Here is a 26,607-nt window from a genome sequence, read left to right as displayed (position 1 = left end):
GAATGGTAAGTATCGTTCGCTGCGTCGCTGCTGCATCGCTGTGAGGTCTTTCTGTATGAAAGCTCACTAGCGATCATTTAGCGATGCACCAGCGATCCTGACCGGGTGGGATCGCTGGTCGGATCGCTGGTGCATCGCTAAATGTAAAGGGGCCTTAACAGTACAGAAAAAGTGAATGAGATCCCTGAAGTCTCATGCACACATTGCTTATTTTTTCCTTGCAGATTTGCAGCAGATTAAAATCTGCATAATGTCAAGCTTTGCAGCTTATTTCACCCATACTAATGGGGGAAAATACATAAAGCCTGGGAAAAATGTGGAAAAAAATGTTATGAAACTTTCTTCCTGCCAACACATTAGGATATGCAGCAGAATTTTCGCTTGCAGATCCTGAACATGTGCACAAAGCCTAAAGGCCCAGTCACACACAGCGAGATCGCTGATTTTGTCACGCCACAGCGATCTCGCCAGCGAAATCGCTGTGTGTGACATGGATCAGCGACCGCCCCCCCTGCCTGGTATCGCTGATCGCGCTCCATCATCCTGAGCCGTTTTTTGATCGTTGGTCTCCCGCTGGCCAGCGCGCATCGCTGCGTGTGGCAGCGAGAGACCAGCGATCAGCGACGCTGGTTTCCAATGTAAACAGCGGGTATCTAAGAGCCGCGCGGCTCTTAGATACCCGCTGTTTACATTGGAAACCAGCTTGCTCGCTGGTCCTGATCGCTGGAGGGGCAGTCTATGTGACAGCTCACCAGCGATCAGCTATGTCCCAGCGATCCCATCCATGTCGGATCGTTGGTGGGATCCCTGGGACATCGTTATGTGTAACGGGGCCTTTAGTCCCTGTCCTGTGTCCCCTGTTACACCGCTCTGCCATACTCACCCGGCCTCCGCTCCCACGCCGCAGTCGCCCTCCGCTCCCACGCCGCAGCCTCTCTCCACCCGACGGCCGCGGCGGTCACCTGAGACAGGTCCGCGACCGATGCCTTCCCTGCATGCTATGCGCATGCGCCATAGGCCGCGCCTCCTTCCTGCTTCTTATGCTCCGGCTGTGCCCTGACCCGGAAGCACCTTTGGACCAATGGCTGACCAGACGGGGCCATATCAGGCCGCTTCCCCCTGAGGGAGGCGCCTGATCGTTGTGTTTCCTGACACTCTGGCCTCGCTCCATCGTGCACACTCTGCTCCTGCAGTTCCTGTCTCGGCTGCTCCTCACAGCAGCTTCTCAGTCCTGCTACCCGTGTTCCTGGTTACCTACTCCAGTCCTGCCTTCAGTGTTCCTGTCGTCCTACTCCAGTCCTGCCTTGTGTTCCTGCCGTCCTACTCCAGTCCTGCCTTCAGTGTTCTTGCCGTCCTACTCCAGTCCTGCCTTCAGTGTTCCTGCCATCCTACTCCAGTCCTGCCTTGTGTTCCTACCGTCCTACTCCAGTCCTGTCTTCAGTGCTCCTGCCGTCCTACTCCAGTCTCAGTCTTACTCCGGTCCATCCTGAGCCGCCCCTCTCGGTACCGGCTACCGTGGTACTCGAACCCCTGGGCCTGCTCCTAACGGTCCCTGTATAGGGGTCGGTTCCACCTGGCAGCTCGCCCGGGGTCCCTCGGTGCCACGGTCCAGAGGGTCCACTCTCGGAGTTCCCGCTCCTGACCACCCGTGCTAACATCCCCTCATTCATTATAAGTCCTTAATAGCATCATCATGAATATGGAAGTGGGAGTAGACATTATCATGTACTGAGCATCTGCCACCACCTCCCATTCATTGTAAGCCCCTGACAGCGTCTTCTCCCACCTTTCAGTTCATTATAAAGGGTCCTATGCACCTTACCACCTCCTGTTCCAGTCCCCAAAAATTTTTAAGTCCCTGATAAAATCACAATGAATTGTGAGATGGGGAGGACACTATCCGGGGCTTAGCACCCTCCTCCACCACCCAATTCATTTTACATCCATATCTAATGTCCTCCTCCACCTCCCCCTGTTAGAAGTCTATTATAAGTCCCCCTTCCTCCCATCCCAATCCCCCACACCCCTCAGTGTCCTCCTTCTCCCCCTGCATCCCATCACTGTCCTCTCCCCCACCTCCATCATTGCCCTCTCCACCATCTTCATCATTATCTTCTCCCCCACCACCTCCATCATTGCTTTGTTCCCCACCACCACCATTGCCCATTCTACCACCTCCATCATTGACTCCTCCCCCACCACCTCCATCATTGCCCTTTTCACCACCATCATTGTCCTCTCCATCACCTACACACACACACACACACAGCACCTCTCTGCACTTTCCCCCGAAGCCACACACAACCACTTACCTCTCCGCATGTTTCCTCGCAGCCGCAGCATCTTCGTCTCTGGCAGCTTTAAGTCTGACACAAACACGTACTGAATGCTGATGTCATCCAGCCGCGCTGCTGTGTCAGACAGGAAACGGAACAGATCCCTGCAGCTCCGCTCTGCTGCCATGTAGGCAGTGGAGCTGCAGGGATCACTCCCTGCCTGCCACGCATGAGGGCAATCTGGCCAGGGGCCCGATAAACAGGCCAGATTGCCCTCAGTGTTAGCCGCCCTGCAGGGCCCCCCCTTCACCTCCGGGCCCTGGTGCAACCGCATCGGCTGCACATGCAGCATGTCCACCCCTGGAATCAGTACACGCATGGTATCTGTGCCAACAGGATACACACAGTATCAGTGCACACACGGTATCAGTGCTGGCAGGATACACACAGGATCAGTGCACACACGGTTAAGAGACTTTGTGCAGCAGGCCTTCATGGTAAAATAGCTGCTAGGAAACCACTGCTAAGGACAGGCAACAAGCAGAAGAGACTTGTTTGGGCTGAAGAACACAAGGAATAGACATTACACCAGTGGAAATCTGTGCTTTGGTCTAACAAGTCCAAATTTAAGATCTTTGGTTCCAACCTCCGTGTCTTTGTGCGACGCAGAAAAGGTGAACGGATGGACTCTACATGCCTGGTTCCCATCGTGAAGCATGGAGGAGGTGTGATGGTGTGGGGGTGCTTTGCTGGTGACACTGTTGGGGATTTATTCAAAATTGAAGGCATACTGAACCAGCATGGCTACCACAGCATCTTGCAGCGGTATGCTATTCCATCCGGTTTGCGTTTAGTTGGACCATCATTTATTTTTAACAGGACAATGACCTCAAACACACCTCCAGGCTGTGTAAGGGCTATTTGGCCAAGAGGGAGAGTGATGGGGTGCTACGCCAGATGACCTGGCCTCCACAGTCACCAGACCTGAACCCAATCGAGATGGTTTGGGGTGAGTTGGACCGCAGAGTGAAGGCAAAAGGGCCAACAAGTGCTAAGCATCTCTGGGAACTCTTTCAAGACTGTTGGAAGACCATTTCCAGTGACTACCTCTTGAAGCTCATCAGGAGAATGCCAAGAGTGTGCAAAGCAGTAATCAAAGCAAAAGGTGGCTACTTTGAAGAACCTAGAATATAAGACATATTTTCAGTTGTTTCACACTTTTTTGTTAATTATATAATTCCACATAGAATCATAGAGTTGGAAGGGACCTCCTGGGCCATCTGGTCCAACCCCCTACTCAAAGCAGGATTCGCTAAATCATCCCAGTCAGATGTCTGTCCAGCCTCTGTTTGAAGACTTCCATTGAAGGAGAACTCACCACTTCTCGTGGCAGCTTGTTCCACTCATTGATCACTCTAACTGTCAAAAAGTTTTTTCTAATATCAAATCTGTCTCCTCCCATTCAGTTTCATCCCATTGCTTCTAGTCTTTAATTGTGCAAATGAGAATAAAGTTGATCCTTCTACAATGTGACAGCCCTTTAGATATTTGTAGACAGCTATTAAGTCTCCTCTCAGTCTTCTCTTTTGCAAACTAAACAATCCCAAATCCTGCAACCTTTCCTCATAAGACAGGGTTTGCAGACCGGTCACCATTCTGGTTGCTCTTTTCTGACCTTGCTCCAGTTTGTTGATGTCTTTTTTAAAATGTGGTGCCCAAAACTGGACACAATATTCCAGATGAGGTCTGACCAAAGAGGAGTAGAGGGAAATAATGACTTCACGTGATCTAGACTGTATGCTTCTGTTAATACATCCTAGAATTGCATTTGCTTTTTTTGCTGCTGCATGACACTGTTGACTCATATTCAGTCTGTGATCTATTAGTATACCCAAGTCTTTTTCACATGTGCTGTTGCTTAGGCCTATTCCTCCCATTCTGTATATGCTTGTTTCATTTTTATTGCCCAGATGTAGTACTTTGCATTTTTCCCTGTTAAAAACCATTCTGTTAGTTGCTGCCCACTTCTCCAGTTTATTTATATCTTTTTGAATCCTCTCTCTCTCTTCTCTAGTATTAGCTATCCCTCCTAGCTTTGTGTCATCAGCAAATGTAATCAGTTTACCCTCAATTCCTTCATCTAAATCGTTGATAAAGATGTTGAACAATACAGGGCCCAGGACAGAGCCCTGTGGCACCCCACTTGAGACATTCTTCCAACTGGATGTGCAGCCATTTACGACCACTCTTTGGGTCCGATCACTAAGCCAGTTATGAATCCACCTAACAGTTGCCTTGTCCATTCCATACTTAGTCATTTTTTCAATAAGGATTGTATGAGATACTTTGTCAAATGCTTTGCTGAAGTCAAGATATACTATATCTACAGCATTTACTTGATCAACCCAATCAGTGATTCTGTCATAGAAGGAAATTAAGTTAGTCTGACATGACTTATTAGTTACAAACCCATGCTGACTCTGTTTAATCACTTCATTCTTATCCAGGTACTGACATACATGTTGTTTAATAATTTGTTCAAAGATCTTTCCTGGTATAGAAGTCAGACTCACCGGCCTATAGTTGCCTGGGTCCACCTTCTTCCCCTTTTTGAAGATAGGAACAACATTTGCTCTTCTCCAGTCTTCTGGCACTTCTCCTGTTCTCCAAGAATTTTCAAAGATTATGGAGAGGGATTCAAAAATTTCTTCTGCTATCTCCTTCAGTACTCTGGGGTGTAATTCATCTGGACCTGGAGACTTGAATTCATTTAGGTTAGCTAAGTGTTTCCTCACTATCTTTCTGTTTATAGATATCCTGGATTCTTCTATTCCCTTAATAGGACAGTGAAGAACAGTTGATGTTACATTTCCTTTCTGAGAGAAAACAGATGCAAAATAGGAATTTAAAAGTTCTGCCTTGTCAACATCCTGTCTTACCATTTCATCATTTTCATCCTGTAAAAATCCCATAGCATCTTTGATTTTCTTTTACTTTTGACATATCCCCAAAATCCTTTATTATTGCTTTTGACATCTCTTGCAAGCCTCAATTCATTGTCAGCTTTAGATAATCTGATTTGTGCCCTGCAGGTTCTGCAGACAGCATTATATTTTTCTTTAGATATGCCTCCCTCTTTCCATTTTATAAACCTTTTTTTCTTCCTTTTTAGCATGTGCTTAAGTTGTGTGTTCATCCATCCTGGCTTCCTTAAATGCTTCCTATTCTTCCCTCTTTTCGGAATTGTTAACAACTGTGCTTTGAGAATTTCATTTTTCAAGATTTCCCATCCTTCCTGGACATTTTTGTCTTTAAGGATATCCAGCCATAGGATCCCTCCAATTCTCTTTCTGAATCCCTTAAAATCTGCCTTTCTGAAATCTAACCTTGACGTCTGAGTCTTCACAGGTCTTCCTCCTCTAGTTATCCAAAATTCTAAAATAGCATGGTCGCTACCTCCTAGGGTCCCAGCCACTTTTACCTCCTCAACCATTTCCTCCCTGTTTATAAGGATTAGATCCAAGGTAGCAGTTCCCCTTGTTTTCTCCCCTACCTTTTGGAAGATAAAGTTGTCAGCAAGAGAGGATAAAAATTTCCTTGACTTGTTAGTTTTGCCTGAGAGAGATTCCCAACAAATGTCTGGATAGTTGAAAACTCCCATGACAACTATGTCATATTTTTGGGAGAACTTGGCCATTTGATGTATAAAGAGTTCATCCATATCTTCAGCTTGCACAGGCGGCCTGTAGTAAATGCCTACAATGGTGTCCTTTCCATTGTTCTGTCCTTGTATTCTTACCCAAACAGTTTCCACAGAACTCCCTGTCTCTGAAGCTTCAATCTCTGTGCAGATATACGCGTTTCTAACATACAATGCAACACCTCCTCCTCGTTTATCAAGTCTGTTTCTTGCAAATAAGTTGTATCCTTCTAGTCTTGCATTCCAATCATGTGTATCGTCCCACCAAGTTTCTGTGATTCCAATGACATCATATTTCTTTTACTGTGTTAGTAGTTCCAATTCTCCTTGTATGTTGCCCATGCTTTGTGCATTAGTATAGAAACATTTTAGTTTGTGATAGGTTTCTCTTTCTCCAATATTTGTATTAATTAGATTCTTTTGTCTTTGTTCTTCCTTTCCACTTCTAATAGCAGAGTTCTCAATAGCATTTGTCAGGTGTATGGCTTTTTCTGGTCTTTTGCTTCCCTTCCCATGTTGTTCTAGTTTAAAGCTCTCCTTACAATTGTAGCATGTGTTCATTCATAGTTTTGATGCCTTCAGTGTGAATCTACAATTTTCATAGTCATGAAAATAAAGAAAACTCTTTAAATGTGAAGGTGTGTCCAAACTTTGGTCTGTTCCGTATGTATGTAATCGATATTATACAGTGTATTACATATTTACAATTTATTACAGTTTTTTGTGTTCTAAAGTTGTATTCCAATAAATAGATATTATGTGCTATCTAAATATCTTGATTATTGTATCATAGAAATGATTAAATGTCTGATGTTCACATTGTACTACAATAAATTTTTCACTTAAATATAAGCAATATATGTGGGAGTCGGAGTCGTGGAGTCTGAGTCGGTGTAAGGGAAATTGAGGAGTCGGAGTCGCAGGTTTGGCTTACCGACTCTACAGCCCTGGCCGGCAGGATACACACAGTGTCAGTGCACACATGGTATCAGTGCAGGCAGGATACACACAGTGTTAGTTCAGACACGGTATCAGTGCAGGCAGGATACACACAGTGTCAGTGCACACATGGTATCAGTGCAGGCAGGATACACACAGTGTCAGTGCACACACGGTATCAGTGCAGGCAGGATACACACAGTGTCAGTGCACACACGGTATCAGTGCAGGCAGGATACGCACAGTGTCAGTGCACACACGGTATCAGTGCAGGCAGGATACACACAGTGTCAGTGCACACATGGTATCAGTGCAGGCAGGATACACACAGTGTCAGTGCACACATGGTATCAGTGCAGGTAGGATACACACAGTGTCAGTGCACACATGGTATCAGTGCAGGAAGGGTATGCAGTGCAGTGCACACATGGTATCAGTGCAGGAAGGGTACGCAGTGTCAGTGCACACACGGTATCAGTGCAGGAAGGGTACGCAGTGTCAGTGCACACACGGTATCAGTGCAGGAAGGGTACGCAGTGTCAGTGCACACACGGTATCAGTGCAGGAAGGGTACGCAGTGTCAGTGTACACACGGTATCAGTGCAGGAAGGGTACGCAGTGTCAGTGTACACACGGTATCAGTGCCGGCAGGATACACACACCGTATCAGTGCAGGCAGGATACACACAGTGTCAGTGCACACATGGTATCAGTGCAGGCAGGATACACACAGTGTCAGTGCACACACGGTATCGGTGCAGGAAGGGTACGCAGTGTCAGTGTACACACGGTACCAGTGCCGCCAGAATACACAGTGTCCGTGCACACACGGTATCAGTGCCGGCAGTATACACAGTGTCAGTGTACACACGGTATCAGTGCCGGCAGGATACACACAGTGTCAGTGTACACACGGTATCAGTGCACACATGGTACCAGTTCCGCCAGAATACACAGTGTCAGTGCACACATGGTATCAGTGCAGGCAGGATACACACAGTGTCAGTGTACACACGGTACCAGTGCCGCCAGAATACACACAGTGTCAGTGCACACACGGTATCAGTGCCGGCAGGATACACACAGTGTCAGTGTACACACGGTATCAGTGCCGGCAGGATACACACAGTGTCAGTGTACACACGGTATCAGTGCCGGCAGGATACACACAGTGTCAGTGTACACACGGTATCAGTGCAGGCAGGATACACACAGAGTCAGTGTACACACGGTACCAGTGCCGGCAGGATACACACAGTGTCAGTGTACACACGGTACCAGTGCCGGCAGGATACACACAGTGTCAGTGTACACACGGTATCAGTGCCGGCAGGATACACACAGTGTCAGTGTACACACGGTATCAGTGCAGGCAGGATACACACAGTGTCAGTGTACACACGGTACCAGAGCAGGAAGGGTACACACAGTGTCAGTGTACACACAGTATCAGTGCTGGCAGGATACACACAGTGTCAGTGTACACACGGTATCAGTGCAGGCAGGATACACAGTGTCAGTGTACACACGGTACCAGTGCCGCCAGGATACACACAGTGTCAGTGTACACACGGTATCAGTGCCGGCAGGATACACACAGTGTCAGTGTACACACGGTATCAGTGCCGGCAGGATACACACAGTGTCAGTGTACACACGGTATCAGTGCCGGCAGGATACACACAGTGTCAGTGTACACACGGTACCAGTGCCGGCAGGATACACACAGTGTCAGTGTACACACGGTACCAGTGTAGGAAGGGTACACACAGTGTCAGTGTACACACGGTATCAGTGCTGGCAGGATACACACAGTGTCCGTGCACACACGGTATCAGTGCCGGCAGTATACACAGTGTCAGTGTACACACGGTATCAGTGCCGGCAGGATACACAGTGTCAGTGCACACACGGTATCAGTGCCGGCAGTATACACAGTGTCAGTGTACACACGGTACCAGTGCCGCCAGAATACACAGTGTCAGTGCACACATGGTATCAGTGCAGGCAGGATACACACAGTGTCAGTGCACACATGGTATCAGTGCAGGCAGGATACACACAGTGTCAGTGCACACACGGTATCAGTGCAGGCAGGATACACACAGTGTCAGTGCACACACGGTATCAGTGCAGGCAGGATACACACAGTGTCAGTGCACACACGGTATCAGTGCAGGCAGGATACACACAGTGTCAGTGCACACACGGTATCAGTGCAGGCAGGATACACACAGTGTCAGTGCACACACGGTATCAGTGCAGGCAGGATACACACAGTGTCAGTGCACACACGGTATCAGTGCAGGCAGGATACACACAGTGTCAGTGCACACATGGTATCAGTGCAGGCAGGATACACACAGTGTCAGTGCACACACCGTATCAGTGCAGGCAGGATACAAACAGTGTCAGTGCACACATGGTATCAGTGCAGGAAGGGTATGCAGTACAGTGCGCACATGGTATCAGTGCAGGAAGGGTACGCAGTGTCAGTGCACACACGGTATCAGTGCAGGAAGGGTACGCAGTGTCAGTGTACACACGGTATCAGTGCCGGCAGGATACACACACCGTATCAGTGCAGGCAGGATACACACAGTGTCAGTGCACACACGGTATCAGTGCAGGCAGGATACACACAGTGTCAGTGCACACACGGTATCAGTGCAGGCAGGATACACACAGTGTCAGTGCACACACGGTATCAGTGCAGGCAGGATACACACAGTGTCAGTGCACACATGGTATCAGTGCAGGCAGGATACACACAGTGTCAGTGCACACACCGTATCAGTGCAGGCAGGATACAAACAGTGTCAGTGCACACATGGTATCAGTGCAGGAAGGGTATGCAGTACAGTGCACACATGGTATCAGTGCAGGAAGGGTACGCAGTGTCAGTGCACACACGGTATCAGTGCAGGAAGGGTACGCAGTGTCAGTGTACACACGGTATCAGTGCCGGCAGGATACACACACCGTATCAGTGCAGGCAGGATACACACAGTGTCAGTGCACACATGGTATCAGTGCAGGCAGGATACACATAGTGTCAGTGCACACACGGTATCAGTGCAGGAAGGGTACGCAGTAACATAGTAACATAGTTATTAAGGTTGAAGGGAGACTTTAAGTCCATCTAGTTCAACCCATATCCTATCCTAACTTGCCCTAACATGTTGATCCAGAGGAAGGCAAAAAAACCCCATGTGGCAACAGTAAGGCTACTTTCACACATCAGGTTTTCGGCATCAGGTGCGATCCGGCGTCGTGCCGGAATGCCGGATCCGGCAAATGTTTTGTAAAACCTGATGTGCCGGATCCAGTTTTCTGCCGGATCCGTCTTGTTCTTGACAGACAAAACCGGATCCGTCTCATCCGGTTCATCCGTTTTTCTATCCGTTTTTCGACGGATTACGCCGGATCCGGTTTTTAAAATTGACCCTTGTGGCCTTCCGAACGGGATTGGCTACTGGAAAACTATATATAGCATGTTCCTACAGCCCTTCTTTGACAGGTTGTAGAGAAGAAAGTGCAGGTTGGAGAGAAGAGCAAGTTACTGGCGAAGATGGATGTTGTCATTGGAAATATTACCACTAGAAGTTCTGTGACGGTTTCAGTAATGAGGGACAATTTTGCACTATACTTTATCTCACCTCAAGGCAGAGTACACTGGCAGGATGACAGAGTGTGAAAGATTTGTGCTCTAACCAAACTTGTGTACCTTCTGGACCAACAGTATATACCTTTGCCAACCAAAGTTGGCTATCTTGTCATGGTCTCTATTTTTAGCTTTAGGCCACAGGTGTGTACCTGGTTGTGTTTTATGCAAAGTATTTCACCTTTTAACAAAAGTTGTGTACATTGTTAGGAAATCACCAACAATAAACACAACTTTTCAGGTGAAATACTTTGCTTCAAACACAACCAGGAACACAACTGTGGCAAAAAGCTAAAATTTACCCACAGTTATATACCTGGTTTTGAATACCTTTTTACCTTTGAAATACCCTGTATTTAACCTTTTTTTTTAAACATAGTTCGCCGCAGAAAGAAATGACAGACAACCATTGTGAAACGATAATTTAACTTTTATTTAAAATTTTTTTTTTTTTTTTGTAAAATGTTTTTAAAGTGCAAAAAACTTTTTTAATAAAGGTTTTAAACCCAATGGGCATTTTTATTAAAAAACACACATTACAAATCTGTGTAGTGTGGGGTGGAAATACTGCTGGAGGGGCTGCGGGACACTTCGACACTGGGTGTGTGGAGAGAGGACTGGGATCGTGGTGGGGAAGGAACAGTTAGAGGTGAAGGTGTGGAAAAAGCTACAGCATGGGTGGACATGTGGGAGGCAGAAGAGGTGGTGGGCGGTGGCGTGGAGGGTTGGGCAGGGACTGTAGGAGCAGATGATGTTGATGGAAAGTTGTATGGGGAAGGAGTTTGGTACGGGGAAGGAGTTTGGTACGGGGAAGGAGTTTGGTACGGGGAAGGAGTTTGGTACGGGGAAGGAGTTTGGTACGGGGCAGGTTGCTGGAAGTGGGGAGATGTCTGGTACTGGGGAGGTTGCTGGTACTGGTGAGGTTGCTGGTATGTAATAGGAGGGGGAGGATGGAAAGTGGCTGGAGGGGGTGCAGATGTAATAGGAGGGGGAGGATGGAAAGTGGCTGGAGGGGGTGCAGATGTAATAGGAGGGGGAGGATGGAAAGTGGCTGGAGGGGGTGCAGGTGGAGGAACTACAGTGGTGGGAGTTGGAGGTTGGGAGGTAACCTGCTGTAGGGCACCGTGGCACGAATGCATCTGCTGGGTAGGAGATAGTGTTGCCATGCGCTCCACAACAGACCTGAAAAAGGTGTGGTTTGGCGAAGATCTTGCTTCTGAATGCTTGGTTTGCAGAAGTGTCTTCACCTCCAGAATGCTGGAGTTGATCTGCTGAAAGCCTGCGGAGATTTGCTCTGACAAGACTTTGAGACAGTTCTGGAAAGATGCATTCAGATGCAAGAACTCTTGCGCATAACTCTTTTCCTGACCCCTCTGCCGCTGCCGCCCAGTACCCGCAGGTGTACTAGAGGTGGCAGGGGCAGAAGGGTGGGGTAAAGGGAAAGCGATCTCCTCACCAGCAGCTTCATGTAATGTAGGCGGCCACGATGCTCCTGTGCTGGTGGATGGGACAGATGGGTCGAATGTGTGGGAAGGCTGGGAAGGTGCAGATGTACCGGGGCGGTCGAAGTGTCCCTCGGTGCCGGTCTCCTCAGGGATCGCCTCAGAAGGGTCCAATCGTGCAGGCTCCCGAGTGCTGCTCACCGTGCTGTGGAATAAAGAGAAAAAAAAACAATTAAAATACTGACATGGTATGGCCCTGGCTGAAAAAAAAAAGTTACATCTAACATTTTTTTTTCACATGTGGTGTGTAATATTTACCTTCTAGTGACCATTGTTTCCCGGAGGAACGACAGGGCTTGTGCGTACTTGCTCCTGCGTCCTCCAGATCCACTCGGGGCCCGCATCTCTTTATTGAACTCCTTCTTGAAACGATCCCTCACAGACCGCCACCGATTCACAATTCTGTTCCCTGAAACGAGAAAGGAGTGGTTAGTATACAACAGCAGTGTTTCACAAACTCCAGTCCTCATGGTCCCCAGGGGTCATGTTTTCAGGATTTCCATAGTAAATAGAAATCCTGAACACATGATCCGTGGGGACCACGAGGACTGGAGTTCGGGAAACAGTGGTTTACATCAAGCAACCGGTACTGTATATACTTACGCTCTTTAATCTGGGCCCGAACATCGAGGTCCTCCCAGCGGCCCACAAGGAGCGAACAGATTTCCTCCCAGAGTCGTCGGGTAACGATAAGGTCAGCGTGGCGGCGGTCAGCCATATTCCAGAGCGGCTCCCTTTCTCTGACGAGATCGATGAGGTGGTCCACATCGAGTCCTCCATCCTCACCGTCAGAGTCGGGAGCACGCTGTGAAGGCTGTTAAAGAAAAAGACAAAAATAACATAATTAGCCTCCACAAAAGAAATGAAATAAAAAGTGCAAAAAAACAAAGCAAAAATATTTATACTTACACGCTGGTGACCGCCGCGTTGCTGTCGCCGACGACCCTGGGAGGCACTGCGAGGACCTCTTGGCCAAGCACCAGATTGGGAAGACTAGAGAAGAAAACAAAAAATGTTATGTCTTTGGATGTAGGCATTTGTTTGCTGTGTGTGGTCTGCAGAACATTGTTTTCTATGTGTTGTGTGTAGTGTGATGTTGTGTTTCTGCGTTTGATGCAAAAAACTTACCAATTGTGAGCCCACTCCAGGTGTCTGTCCACCCCTTCTTCTTCTGGGAGCTCCTCTTCATCTTGTGATTCCTGTTTTGAAATAAAAGGCAATGAATAGACATATATTACAGAGATGATGGATTTTGGAAATAAAAACTTACCGTCAAACGCTGACGATGCGAGGGAGTGCTCCCAGAAGAAGATGTGCTGTCCTGTTGATGGCCAGACTCCATGGCTGTGGGTATTGCTGCTGCTGTTGCTGCTGCCAGTGATGCCATTTCTGCTGCTGCTGCTGCATCTCTTGGGCGGCTGTTGAATAAAGAGAAACAAAGGGCCAATGAATATATTGATATTCCATGGCCCTAGTTTGGAGGAATGGGGGATTTGATAATTACCGTCTCTCATCTGCTGCTGGACTCCCCTCCTCAGCATGTTCCATTTGCTGCTCCATTTGGGGTGGTGGTGGTGCTGATGGTGCTGCAGTGGTCTCCTGCCGCGCTTGGTTGCTTTCTTGGGTGGCATGTTGGGTGTGGCTGTGGGTCCCACTGTCTTGCTTTTATATATGTCTTGTGGGCAGAGCTACTGAGCACTGAGCATGCTCAGACCAAAAAAAACCGGATCCGGCCACCGGATCCGGCTTTCGCCGGATCAGGCGCATTGCGGCGCTCATAGGCTTTCATTGTGTGAAAAAGCCGGACGCGCCGGATCTGGCGGGTCCGGCTTTTTCGCCGGAGACAAAAAACGTTACAGTAGCCGTTTTTTCCAGACGCCGGATCGCGACACATTGCCGGATCCGGCGAAAACCGGATGAAACGCATGGCCATCCGGCGCGATCCGGCGCAAATGCAAGTCAATGGGGGGGGAACCGGATCCGGCATTGCATTTCGCCGGATCCGGTTTCTGTCAAAAGCGCCGGATCACGCCTGACGGCGAAAACCTGATGTGTGAAAGAGGCCTAAGCTTCACATTGGGGAAAAAAATTCCTTCCCGACTCCACATACGGCAATCAGACTAGCTCCCTGGATCAACGCAATATTAAGGAGACTAGTGTATATACCCTGTAATATTATACTTTTCAAGAAAGGCATCCAGTCCCTTCTTAAATTTTAGAAGTGAATCACTCATTACAACATCATATGGTAGAGAGTTCCATAGTCTCACTGCTCTTACAGTAAAGAATCCGCGTCTGTGAGTATGCTTAAACCTTCTTTCCTCCAGACGTAGAGGATGCCCCCTTGTGCCCGTCACAGGTCTAAGAGTAAAAAGATCATTAGAAAGGTCTTTGTATTGTCCCCACATATATTTATACATTGTAATAAGATCACCCCTAAGCCTTCGATTCTCCAAACTAAATAACCCCAAGTGTAATAACCTGTCTTGGTATTGCAGACCCCCTAGTTCCCTAATAACCTTGGTCGCTCTTCTCTGCACCCTCTCCAGTTCAGCTATGTCTTTCTTATACACCGGAGACCAGAACTGTACACAGTATTCTAAGTGTGGTCGCATTAGTGACTTATATAGAGGTAAAATTATGTTCTCCTCATGAGCATCTATGCCTCTTTTAATGCATCCCATTATTTTATTTGCCTTTGCAGCAGCTGCTTGACTCTGGCCACTAAATGTGAGTTTGTCGTCCACCCATACACCCAGGTCTTTTTCAGTGACTGTTTTGCCCAGTGTTTTACAATTAAGCACATAATTATACAACTTGTTCGTTCTACCCAAGTGCATGACCTTACATTTATCCCCATTAAAGCTCATTTGCCATTTATCAGCCCAAGCTTCTAGTTTACATAAATCCTCCTGTAATATAAAATTGTCCTCCTCTGTATTGATTACCCTGCAGAGTTTAGTGTCATCTGCAAATATTGAAATTCTACTCTCTATGCCCCCTACAAGGTCATTAATAATTATGTTAAAAAGAAGCTGGCCCAAAACTGACCCCTGTGGTACCCCACTGCTAACCGTGACCCAGTCCGAGTGTGCTCCATTAATAACCACCCTTTGTTTCCTATCCCTGAGCCAGCTCTTAACCCACCTACACATATTTTCCCCTATCCCCATTGTTCTCATTTTATGTATCAACCTTTTGTGTGGCACCGTATCAAAAGCTTTTGAAAAGTCCATGTACACCACGTCCACTGCATTCCCTTGGTCCAGTCCGGAACTTACCTCTTCATAAAAGCTTATCAGATTAGTCTGACAGGAACGGTCTCTCGTAAACCCATGTTGATATTGGGTCATAAGGTTATTCTTCTCCAGATACTCCAGTATAGTATCTCTTAGAAAACCCTCCAGGATTTTTCCCACAGTTGAGGTTAAACTTACTGGCCTATAATTTCCAAGTTCAGTTTTTGTCCCCTTTTTGAATATTGGCACCACATTTGCTATACGCCAGTCCTGTGGTACAGACCCTGTTATTATGGAATCTTTAAAGATTACAAATAGTGGTCTATCTATGACTGTACTTAATTCCTGCAGTACTCGGGGGTGTATCCCATCCGGGCACGGGGATTTGTCAATTTTAGTGATTTGTAGACGCCGCCGTACTTCCTGCTGAGTTAAGCAGGTGACATTTAATGGAGAATTTTTATCCCTGATCATGTTATCCGTCATGGGATTTTCTTGTGTAAATACTGTTGAAAAAAAGTCATTTAGCATATTGGCTTTTTCCTCATCCTCATCCACCATTTCACCCAGACTATTTTTAAGGGGGCCAACACTATCATTTTTTAGCTTCTTACTATTTATGTAGTTAAAGAATATTTTGGGATTATTTTTACTTTCTCTGGCAATGAGTCTCTCTGTCTCAATCTTTGCTGTCTTGATTTGCTTTTTACAGAATTTATTTAATCTTCTGTATTTAGTTAATGCCTCATCACTACCTACTTGCTTTAATTCTCTAAATGCTTTCTTTTTGTCCCTTATTGCGCCCCTTACAGCTCTATTTTAGCCATAGTGGTTTCCTCCTATTTCTCGCATGTTTATTCCCATACGGTATATATTGTGAACAGGTCCTATTCAGGATGCTAATAAACGTCTCCCATTTTCTTTGTGTATTTTTATGTCTCAGGATATCGTCCCAGTTAATTGCACCAAGATCATCTCTCATCCGTTGGAAATTTGCCTTCCTGAAGTTTAGTGTCCTTGTAACCTCTCTACTACACATCTTATTAAAGGATACATGAAAACTTATTAATTTGTGATCACTATTACCCAAGTGACCCTCAACCCTTAGTATTTGATATGCGGTCTGGCCTGTTGGTTACTATTAGGTCTAGCAGTGCCCCCCCTCTTGTTGGGTCCTGAACCAGTTGTGAAAGGTAATTGTCTCTCATCAGAAACCTATTACCCTTGCTGGAACTGCAGGTTTCGGTTCCCCAATGTATTTCAGGGTAGTTGAAGTCCCCCATAATAATGACTTCTCCTTGAGTCGCAGCTTCATCTATTTGCTTTATGAGGATATTCTCTGTAGCTTCCATTATTTTTGGAGATTTATAACAAACCCCTATCAGTAATTTATTATTTTTCCCCCCTCCCCTTATCTCTACCCACAGGGACTCTACATTTTCATTAGATTCATATATATTATCACGAAGGATGGGTTTTAAGGATGATTTTACATATAAACACACACCTCCCCCTCGCTTATTTGTACGGTCATTTCTGAACAGACTATAGCCCTGTAAATTAACCGCCCAGTTATAGCTCTCATCCAGCCATGTCTCAGATATCCCCACCATGTCATAATTATGTTCCAACAACATTAACTCCAATTCCTCCATTTTGTTGGCGAGGCTTCTGGCATTAGTATACATGCACTTTATGTATCTCTCTGTACCTCTATTCTTTCTTAAATTATTAACTGTTCTAACCCCACCCCTCATGCCACCCCTACCCCCAATGTCATTATTTGTGCCCAGGTCTCTAGCTGCACTGTCTTCCCCTCCTATAAAAGGAATACCCTCCCCCCCGTCCCTAGTTTAAACACTCCTCCAACCTTCTAGCCATTTTCTCCCCCAGCACAGCTTCACCCTCCCCATTGAGGTGCAGCCCGTCCCTAGCGTAGAACCTGTAGCCAACTGAGAAGTCGGCCCAGTTCTGCAGGAACCCAAACCCAGTGTCAGTGTACACACGGTATCAGTGCCGGCAGGATACACACAGTGTCAGTGTACACACGGTATCAGTGCCGGCAGGATACACACAGTGTCAGTGCACACACGGTATCAGTGCAGGCAGGATACACACAGTGTCAGTGCACACACGGTATCAGTGCAGGCAGGATACACACAGTGTCAGTGCACACACGGTATCAGTGCCGGCAGGATGCACACAGTGTCAGTGCACACACGGTATCAGTGCAGGCAGGATACACTCAGTGTCAGTGCACACACGGTATCAGTGCAGGCAGGATACACTCAGTGTCAGTGTACACACGGTACCAGTGCCAGCAGGATACACACAGTGTCAGTGTACACACGGTATCAGTGCCGGCAGGATACACACAGTGTCAGTGTACACACGGTATCAGTGCCGGCAGGATACACACAGTGTCAGTGTACACACGGTATCAGTGCCGGCAGGATACACACAGTGTCAGTGTACACACGGTATCAGTGCCGGCAGGATACACACAGTGTCAGTGCACACACGGTATCAGTGCAGGCAGGATACACACAGTCTCAGTGCACACACGGTATCAGTGCCGGCAGGATGCACACAGTGTCAGTGCACACACGGTATCAGTGCAGGCAGGATACACACAGTGTCAGTGCACACACGGTATCAGTGCAGGCAGGATACATACAGTGTCAGTGTACACACGGTACCAGTGCCAGCAGGATACACACAGTGTCAGTGCACACAGGGTACCAGTGCCAGCAGGACACACACAGTGTCAGTGCACACACTGTACCAGTGCCAGCAGGACACACACAGCGTCAGTGCACACACGGTACCAGTGCCAGCAGGACACCCACAGTGTCGGCAGGGTACACACTGTACCAGTGCCAGCAGGACACACACAGTGTCAGTGTACACACGGTATCAGTGCCGGCAGGATACACACAGTGTCAGTGTACACACGGTATCAGTGCCGGCAGGATACACACAGTGTCAGTGTACACACGGTACCAGTGCCGGCAGGATACACACAGTGTCAGTGTACACACGGTACCAGTGCCAGCAGGACACACACAGTGTCAGTGTACACACGGTACCAGTGCCAGCAGGACACACACAGTGTCAGTGTACACACGGTATCAGTGCAGGCAGGATACACACAGTGTCAGTGTACACACGGTATCAGTGCTGGCAGGATACACACAGTGTCAGTGCACACACGGTATCAGTGCCGGCAGTATACACAGTGTCAGTGTACACACGGTACCAGTGCCGGCAGGATACACACAGTGTCAGTGTACACACGGTACCAGTGCCAGCAGGATACACACAGTGTCAGTGCACACAGGGTACCAGTGCCAGCAGGACACACACAGCGTCAGTGCACACACGGTACCAGTGCCAGCAGGACACCCACAGTGTCGGCAGGGTACACACTGTACCAGTGCCGGCAGGACACACACAGTGTCAGTGTACACACGGTATCAGTGCCGGCAGGATACACACAGTGTCAGTGTACACACGGTATCAGTGCCGGCAGGATACACACAGTGTCAGTGTACACACGGTATCAGTGCCGGCAGGATACACACAGTGTCAGTGTACACACGGTATCAGTGCCGGCAGGATACACACAGTGTCAGTGTACACACGGTATCAGTGCCGGCAGGACACACACAGTGTCAGTGTACACACGGTACCAGTGCCGGCAGGACACACACAGTGTCAGTGTACACACGGTATCAGTGCCGGCAGGACACACACACAGTGTCAGTGTACACACGGTATCAGTGCCGGCAGGATACACACAGTGTCAGTGTACACACGGTATCAGTGCCGGCAGGATACACACAGTGTCAGTGTACACACGGTACCAGTGCCGGCAGGACACACACAGTGTCAGTGTACACACGGTATCAGTGCAGGCAGGATACACACAGTGTCAGTGTACACACGGTATCAGTGCCGGCAGGATACACACAGTGTCAGTGTACACACGGTATCAGTGCCGGCAGGATACACACAGTGTCAGTGTACACACGGTATCAGTGCCGGCAGGATACACACAGTGTCAGTGTACACACGGTATCAGTGCCGGCAGGATACACACAGTGTCAGTGTACACACGGTACCAGTGCCGGCAGGACACACACAGTGTCAGTGTACACACGGTATCAGTGCAGGCAGGACACACACAGTGTCAGTGTACACACGGTATCAGTGCCGGCAGGATACACACAGTGTCCGTGCACACACGGTATCAGTGCCGGCAGGATACACACAGTGTCCGTGCACACACGGTATCAGTGCCGGCAGTATACACAGTGTCAGTGCACACACGGTATCAGTGCCGGCAGGATACACACAGTGTCCGTGCACACACGGTATCAGTGCCGGCAAGATACACACAGTGTCCGTGCACACACGGTATCAGTGCCGGCAGTATACACAGTGTCAGTGCACACACGGTATCAGTGCCGGCAGTATACACAGTGTCAGTGCCGCCAGAATACACAGTGTCAGTGTACACACGGTACCAGTGCCGCCAGAATACACAGTGTCAGTGCACACACGGTATCAGTGCCGGCAGTATACACAGTGTCAGTGCACACACGGTATCAGTGCCGGCAGGGCACACAGGGTATCAGCAGCACAGACGCCGCCGGTCCCGGCTCCAGTCCGGGCTTTGCCGCCGCCCGCGGTGGATGGGATGTGTGCGGCGTCTCAGCCTCTTGTTTACAGCATTCACGTCACATAGAGCAGAGGGATCACACAATGAGAGCGCCGGAGCCCGCCGCACACGGAGCCCGCTCACACTCTCACTGACCGCGGCCACCATCGTCCACCACGTCTGCACTGACCTTCAGCGGCCGGGAATAAGAGGCCGGCGGCGGAGACACTGCTCCATTCATTGGTCCGCAGCGGCCTCCTGCGGGCTGAGCTCCGGGACTGAGGCGGGTGACATGGAGGCTGAGGACTCGGAGCTGCTGCCGTGCACTGCGGGTGTCTGCTGTCTGTCCCTCACGCCCCGGCGGCGGCGGCGCTGACACACTACACCCGGCTCTCACTATTACTACTACTACAGCCGGGGAGCGGGACACCCGCGGGCGCCTGCGTCACGTGACTGCGCCCCTTCTATTACGGGGAGGTATCTGGGGTCATAACCTCCCGGTCACTGCTCGGTGTGCGGCCAGCCCCACGGACTCCCGGGGCAGCGGCAAGGTCACGGTGCGCGGACCGTCCAGCCATCGGGGCAGTGTGTGTGGGCTCCGGCCATCTTTCTCCCGGGCACTTCGGGGGCCGCCGTGGATGTGACAGGAGTGGCGGAGACGAATCTTCTGTGGACATGAAGGCCGGATCGGGCTGGGGGGCTCCGGCCTGGCTCTCGGGGGTCCCCCTGCTACTCCTGCTGCTGTGTCCGGGCCAGAGCATGGGGCCCTTGGGTGGGAAAGGTGAGTGTCTGTCCGGGGGTCTGTGTGCTCCGGGGTGGTGGGCGAGTGGGACCCTCGTTATAGCCTGTGTGTACAGCTCGGGGGCTGCCACCTGTGGCTCTAGTACTCCCAGCAGTCACTGGCTGTGCCTCAGAGCGTGCTGGGCGTTGTAGTGCCGCAGGTTACAGCATCCCATGTGCCGGGCACAGAGGTGGTGCCAGCCACCATGGCTACACATCCTGTCTGGGTCAGCACACAATGGGTTACAAGGATGTGCCCCGCTCATCGGGTACCGAATGCCCCCTGCACCACATCTCTGGGCATGGGGGGCTCATCGGGTACCGAATGCCCCCTGCACCACATCTCTGGGCATGGGGGGCTCATCGGGTACCGAATGCCCCCTGCACCACATCTCTGGGCATGGGGGGCTCATCGGGTACCGAATGCCCCCTGCACCACATCTCTGGGCATGGGGGGCTCATCGGGTACCGAATGCCCCCTGCACCACATCTCTGGGCATGGGGGGCTCATCGGGTACCGAATGCCCCCTGCACCACATCTCTGGGCATGGGGGGCTCATCGGGTACCGAATGCCCCCTGCACCACATCTCTGGGCATGGGGGGCTCATCGGGTACCGAATGCCCCCTGCACCACATCTCTGGGCATGGGGGGCTCATCGGGTACCGAATGCCCCCTGCACCACATCTCTGGGCATGGGGGGCTCATCGGGTACCGAATGCCCCCTGCACCACATCTCTGGGCATGGGGGGCTCATCGGGTACCGAATGCCCTTCTTCTGCCCCCTCCTCTATATTTTGGTTCCACAGATGTTGTTTCCTCAGCGCCCTGTCATTGTCGTTGTGGCACATGGATGGTTGGGGACCAGTGTCTTGTGCAGAATTGGACGCAGGGGGGCTTGGCGATGTGAGACCCCTCACAGCCTGGTACAGGGGTGGGGGCTGGTTCCGGGGCCTCTGTTATTTACTCCTTGGTCTGTTATTAATTTGCGGCAGATGTTTGGGGCCACATAATGTCCCGGGTGCTGTAGTCGCACATGGATCCGGCCGCCTCATCTTTAGTCTGCTGCAAGGTTCATGCCGTTTACCTGTTTGTAGTATCGGATAAGTGGCCGGTGAAGTAGAAGACATGTCTGTCCCACCGCCGGTCCCTAGTATGGGGACCGTCATGTGTGGGTGATGTCGCAGCTTCTATGTTGACTGTATACATCTATGAGGCACCATTGAGGGCATGATGGGGTTAATGGATGTGATAGTAAAGCATGTGGTCAGTCCATGGTGTGTTGGCCGTACCTCGGAGATTTACCCGCTGATCCACCCGGCATGGTGATCATTGGGGCACCCCTCGTTAGGTGGGCATGCAGTCACCAGCACTGCAGCCTGTTTAGGAAGATGTCTGCCTGTCCTCGTCTCTGTGGACGAACAGTGTGGCCGTGTCCCCCTATAGATTGTGGGCAGGACTCATCTATTGGCTGTTTAGGTTGTGGTACGCGGAGCCCTGCCTAGGTTTCCACACCCATCATGTACCGTCCGTATGTCATTTACTTGGTATAGGCTCCAGTATCCGGACTCCTTTCTTAGCCCTGATGCATTATATGGGTGCTGTCTGCTGCGTTACGTTGGCTCCAGTTCCCAGTCTGGTTGACCACTTGCCTGTGGAGCACACGAGGCCCCTGTTCACACTGCCGCCGGTTTCCTTGGCTTTTGCCTCCATTAGTCCTGAAACCTTGACAGAGCTCGTCATGCCTTTCATAAGTCGGTGGGAACGGTCAGATTGCATTGGGGTCTGTCATACAAGACCGGTCTGTGCTGTTCAATATACAAGTCCATAATGGAATCCTGTAAATGCGGGGGGTGGGAGAGCTTTTCTGTGAGTTTCCATAGTAGAGATCTCTGGGAATAATGGTGCTGCCACTGGTATCATGCGAAACCCAGTTCTGTTAAGGCTTGTGCGCGAACACGAATGGCTAAAAACACCGGGCCTGCGAGTGCCGACAACGGCTTGAGAGGGGAGTTTAAGCTTTTTTTTTTGTTTTATCGGGGCCAAGCCTTGGGAATGAGGAGTTGTCCTAGTAGTGGAAAACACCGGTGTGATCCTTGCAAAACTGGAAAACTCTCCATTAGTGGCCAGAACTACCCCCTGCCTAGTGCAACAAAGTACTAAACAGCGTAAAGTGCCTTTTATCACGGCGTACAAATAATAAGAAAAATCTAAGGTCCACCATCACACAACGCAGTGTAGTAATGCAAGGATTCAGTAAGAAACCCTCAGTTATAAGGGGTCTGAATGTTCTGCTGGCGTATCCTTGACACGGCTTCCTCAGGGGTTGCATGCCGTGCAGATGTATATTCTATAGCGCCTTGAACTGTGTGGTTCTTTAACACGTGGAGTGTCAGCCTCTGGACCAAGGACACATTAACCCCCTTTTGGAATGAGTTTTAGATTGTCCTTCTACTTCTAGCTGGATGTGATGGAGTGTACAGTGTCCCTGCTGTGCCTCCATTCATAGTCACTGTATTACTACACTCATCAAGTGCTCTGTCAACATGGAACAGAAGTCGCCACTGTATACAATGGCTGCGCTATTATTTGTCAGGGAGGGTGAAAGACAGGCCCCTACTATATACAGTAGTCCTGGATTAACTGTGACCGAGCGCCAGCGTGCTGGTTTCAGCCTTGTGTCTGGGGATTATACTGATATGGTTGCTTTCCCATGTTTACTCTTCATAGATGCCTAGAAATGCTACCCGGGTATTTCCGGACCGTTGATTGCGTGGCAGCTGTGGGGTTAATTGTTTTTTCTTTCTTCTAGACTTTATTTTTCGTTGTGTAAGAAACGAGGCATCCCTGTGTAGATCCACAGACCAGGCTTTGTTTGTGGGGTCGCATAAGACGTCGATTGTCCCCAAAATAAAGGAAATCTTAGGACGAGCCAAAAATAAATTCCAAATGTTGAAATAGTTTTTTTGTGAGTGATTTGGGGTTACTCTGTTCTGTCCATTAATGTCTCATGTATCTGCAGGAAGGGGTTTACTCTGGTGCCTCCTTGGTTTGATTTATAAAGATCCTTTGTGTTTGAGACCTGATGCTTTCATCATAGGGGGGAGTGGCGTGTGACTGGTGGTCCTGGCTTACCCTGTGCTACGCACTTACTACCTCCTTGTTTACAAGCTTTGACTTATTCTGTATAGGAGGTGGATGAGCGGGAACAGGCAGAGCACGCCATTGTTTTATAGAACAGTACACTGGGGATGGCCTTTATTAGGAACCATCGCTTTATTTTATAGTGTTTTCATACAATTCATAGACTCAACAGGTAGGGAGAAATGTCAAAGTAGCAATAAATATTCTGTGTATTCACTGTGTCTAATGGCACAATAAAATTATGCAATTTATCCAGGGCTATCAGAGTAAAAGAAAAGGATAATGGAAGCTGGTCTAAAGACATTAATACCAGTTTTACATAAAAAAAGTTTAATTTACTGCTTTGTAAATAGGCAAAATAAGAAAAAAAGTGTGTGTGTGTATGTATGTGTATATATATATATATATATATATATATATATATATATATATATATATATTCTGTTTTACTTATTTTTTTTTTTAACGCAAATCTTTTTTTTTTTTTTTAAACTTGTACCTAATATTACCTAATACTTTTGCAGAGATTGGTAATTGTGAATTTTTTTTTTTTTTTTAAGACTTCCTATTGTGCTGATGTTGGCTTCTAGTAGTAATCTCTCATACGATCTGCTATGTAAGCTGTAGCGGTAAAACGCCTGTGAGAATGAGGGATATCGCTGAGAAACGCGAACTTCTCTGTCTCCTCCAGCTTTCCCCAGAGTATATAGTAAATATTTCCTTATACTTTCTCTTTTCATTACGTTAGGCATGTGTTGGCTTGTAAACATTATAAATACTTCAGCCTTTATATAGGTATTTGTGGAGATATGTTTAGTGGGAAACAGCTTTGCTTTTAAAGTCTTATGACGATACATTGTGGTCACCCCCTGTTTTGTGCCGGATGTTGCATGGAGCCCCTCATTATTAGAGGGAAACCACTGTAAAGTTGGTGGCTGGTAATCATTAATTGTGCTCTCTGTTATCTAATTTATGTTGTATCCGAGGCATATCCGTAATGTGAGCTCTGATGTTCTTTCATCCGATATATGGAAGATCCATTGTTAGTCTTGGCTTTTCCATCTTATGTGGTAGGTTCTAATTTTTACAGGTAAAATTCTTGCAGGATGACGTTGAAGTTGAGAATGTCTTGTATCCCTAGTTGACTTGTATCACAGTTACAGATGATGGTTCTTTTAAATAGTTTGTGTTAAGGTAAAACAATGTTAGTAATATGGTCTCGCCCTTTTACATCAGTAATTACTGTTTATTTTTTATTTTATCATATTTCTGTTTAGATTTTTCTGCAAGTTTTATGAAACTAAATTTTGTGAAGCTTATGATAAAAAGAAACAAAAGCAAAGTTATGGCTGGATTGTGCATAATCTAGTTGATAATCTAGCTCAAAGTAAATTTGTATTTTTTTGTCAGCTTTTTTTTCATTAAATTTTTTTATATAAAATTATACTTTTTAGTACAGTCCAGTACAGTACAGAATTTCAAGTAAAGTTTTCATAATGCCTTAATGAATCTTTCTGCTTAAATATATGTACGTAGTAATATTTCCTCTGTCTAAAGTCTGTCCTTCAGAGAAAAGCGTGAAATTTCTTAATGTCTGTATGGGGTAAAAAAATATTGCAGTGACGTATGTGTGTGTTAGCATGAGAGTCCTAATACGTGATTTTTACAGTGTCCGATGTAGTGTTGGTACGGAAAAGATTGTAAAGCTTTGTATGGAATGAGATGGTGATTAAAGACTCAAACATTGTGCTTGTGAAGGAATTTGTAAATTATGAATACGAATGTAACTATAAAAAAGTGAACAAAACCAGACTTACGGTTGACAACAAAATAAAATGTACAGTTGTCGAAAGAGGGGGAAAAAAACTTTTCTTAGACATCTTCATATATTTTAAACTGTGCTATTTATTTTTTTTTTCTATTTACATATTCCATGATAAAGATTTCCATTTTATTGTAGCAAATCATTTCTCCATTGTCAGTCACACCTAATTGAAGGGTTCGGTTATCAATCATTCGTATAGAATCTGTAAATATTTTCATGTCCGCTGCATGTTAGAAACCTTTTTCTAAACTTTTGTTCTGATCGAATTTCCATTTGTTTTGAGGTTTTTGGACTGCTAGAATGCTTGTTTGATTTTTTTTTTTTTTTTTTAATTTTTTTATTATGCTGTTTGATTTAGCATTTAAAGGAAAACTATTAAATCCTTTGTAATTAGGTATAGATTATTCTAAATTACCAGAGTTGGGGAGTTTTCCCTCAAATTTCCCTAGCTCACTTGTGAGGGAGGTTTGAAAATGAAAGGGAAATGTGGGAAATTTATGTCTAAAAACCTAAGGCGTATGCATAAATCTTCATACAAAAGAGAAACGGTATAATGAAATGGAAAAATGTGGTGTATTAAGTTTGCATAATTTTTATTCACGCACTTGCCCTGCTTTCAACCAGTTATGGTACCGACAGTCCCAGCATATCTTCCCAAATAGAGGACGCTACTTTCCAGTCTTGCCTCCAATTTAGGCTTGAAGACTACTATGTATAGTGTTGTTACTTGACCCCTCAGCCCCTCCTGTCTGATGCCATTATCTGGTTTGTGTTAAAAAAAGAAGGGAAAAAAGCGCATTTATTGATTGAAGTGAATGTCATCAAATTGATGAGCTATAGATCTGGCTCCAGTTTTTGTTCTGCTTATTTTTTACG

The 26,607-nt window shown here is 47.6% G+C and overlaps 1 protein-coding gene and 1 long non-coding RNA gene across 3 annotated transcripts in view; one reads left to right on the top strand and one right to left on the bottom strand.

Annotated features, from left to right (window-relative positions):
• Window positions 1-20,294, bottom strand: part of LOC141084229 (uncharacterized) — a 56,520-nt gene extending 36,226 nt beyond the window's left edge. The window contains exon 1 of the long non-coding RNA XR_012230958.1: window positions 20,174-20,294. This is a non-coding gene — a long non-coding RNA (uncharacterized lncRNA). The remainder of the gene's footprint in view (window positions 1-20,173) is intronic.
• Window positions 20,023-26,607, top strand: part of IGF1R (insulin like growth factor 1 receptor) — a 217,310-nt gene continuing 210,725 nt past the window's right edge. For both annotated transcript variants that reach the window (XM_073568776.1, XM_073568775.1), the window contains exon 1: window positions 20,023-20,764. In XM_073568776.1, coding sequence (XP_073424877.1) covers window positions 20,659-20,764 — 106 coding nt within the window. In that variant the 5' untranslated portion in view covers window positions 20,023-20,658. The remainder of the gene's footprint in view (window positions 20,765-26,607) is intronic.

Source organism: Dendrobates tinctorius, unplaced genomic scaffold (genome assembly GCF_039654945.1).
Source record: "Dendrobates tinctorius isolate UK_male_01 unplaced genomic scaffold, ASM3965494v1 ptg000022l, whole genome shotgun sequence".
Taxonomy (NCBI): Eukaryota; Metazoa; Chordata; class Amphibia; order Anura; family Dendrobatidae; genus Dendrobates; species Dendrobates tinctorius.
This window is presented reverse-complemented; position numbering and strand designations above follow the sequence as displayed.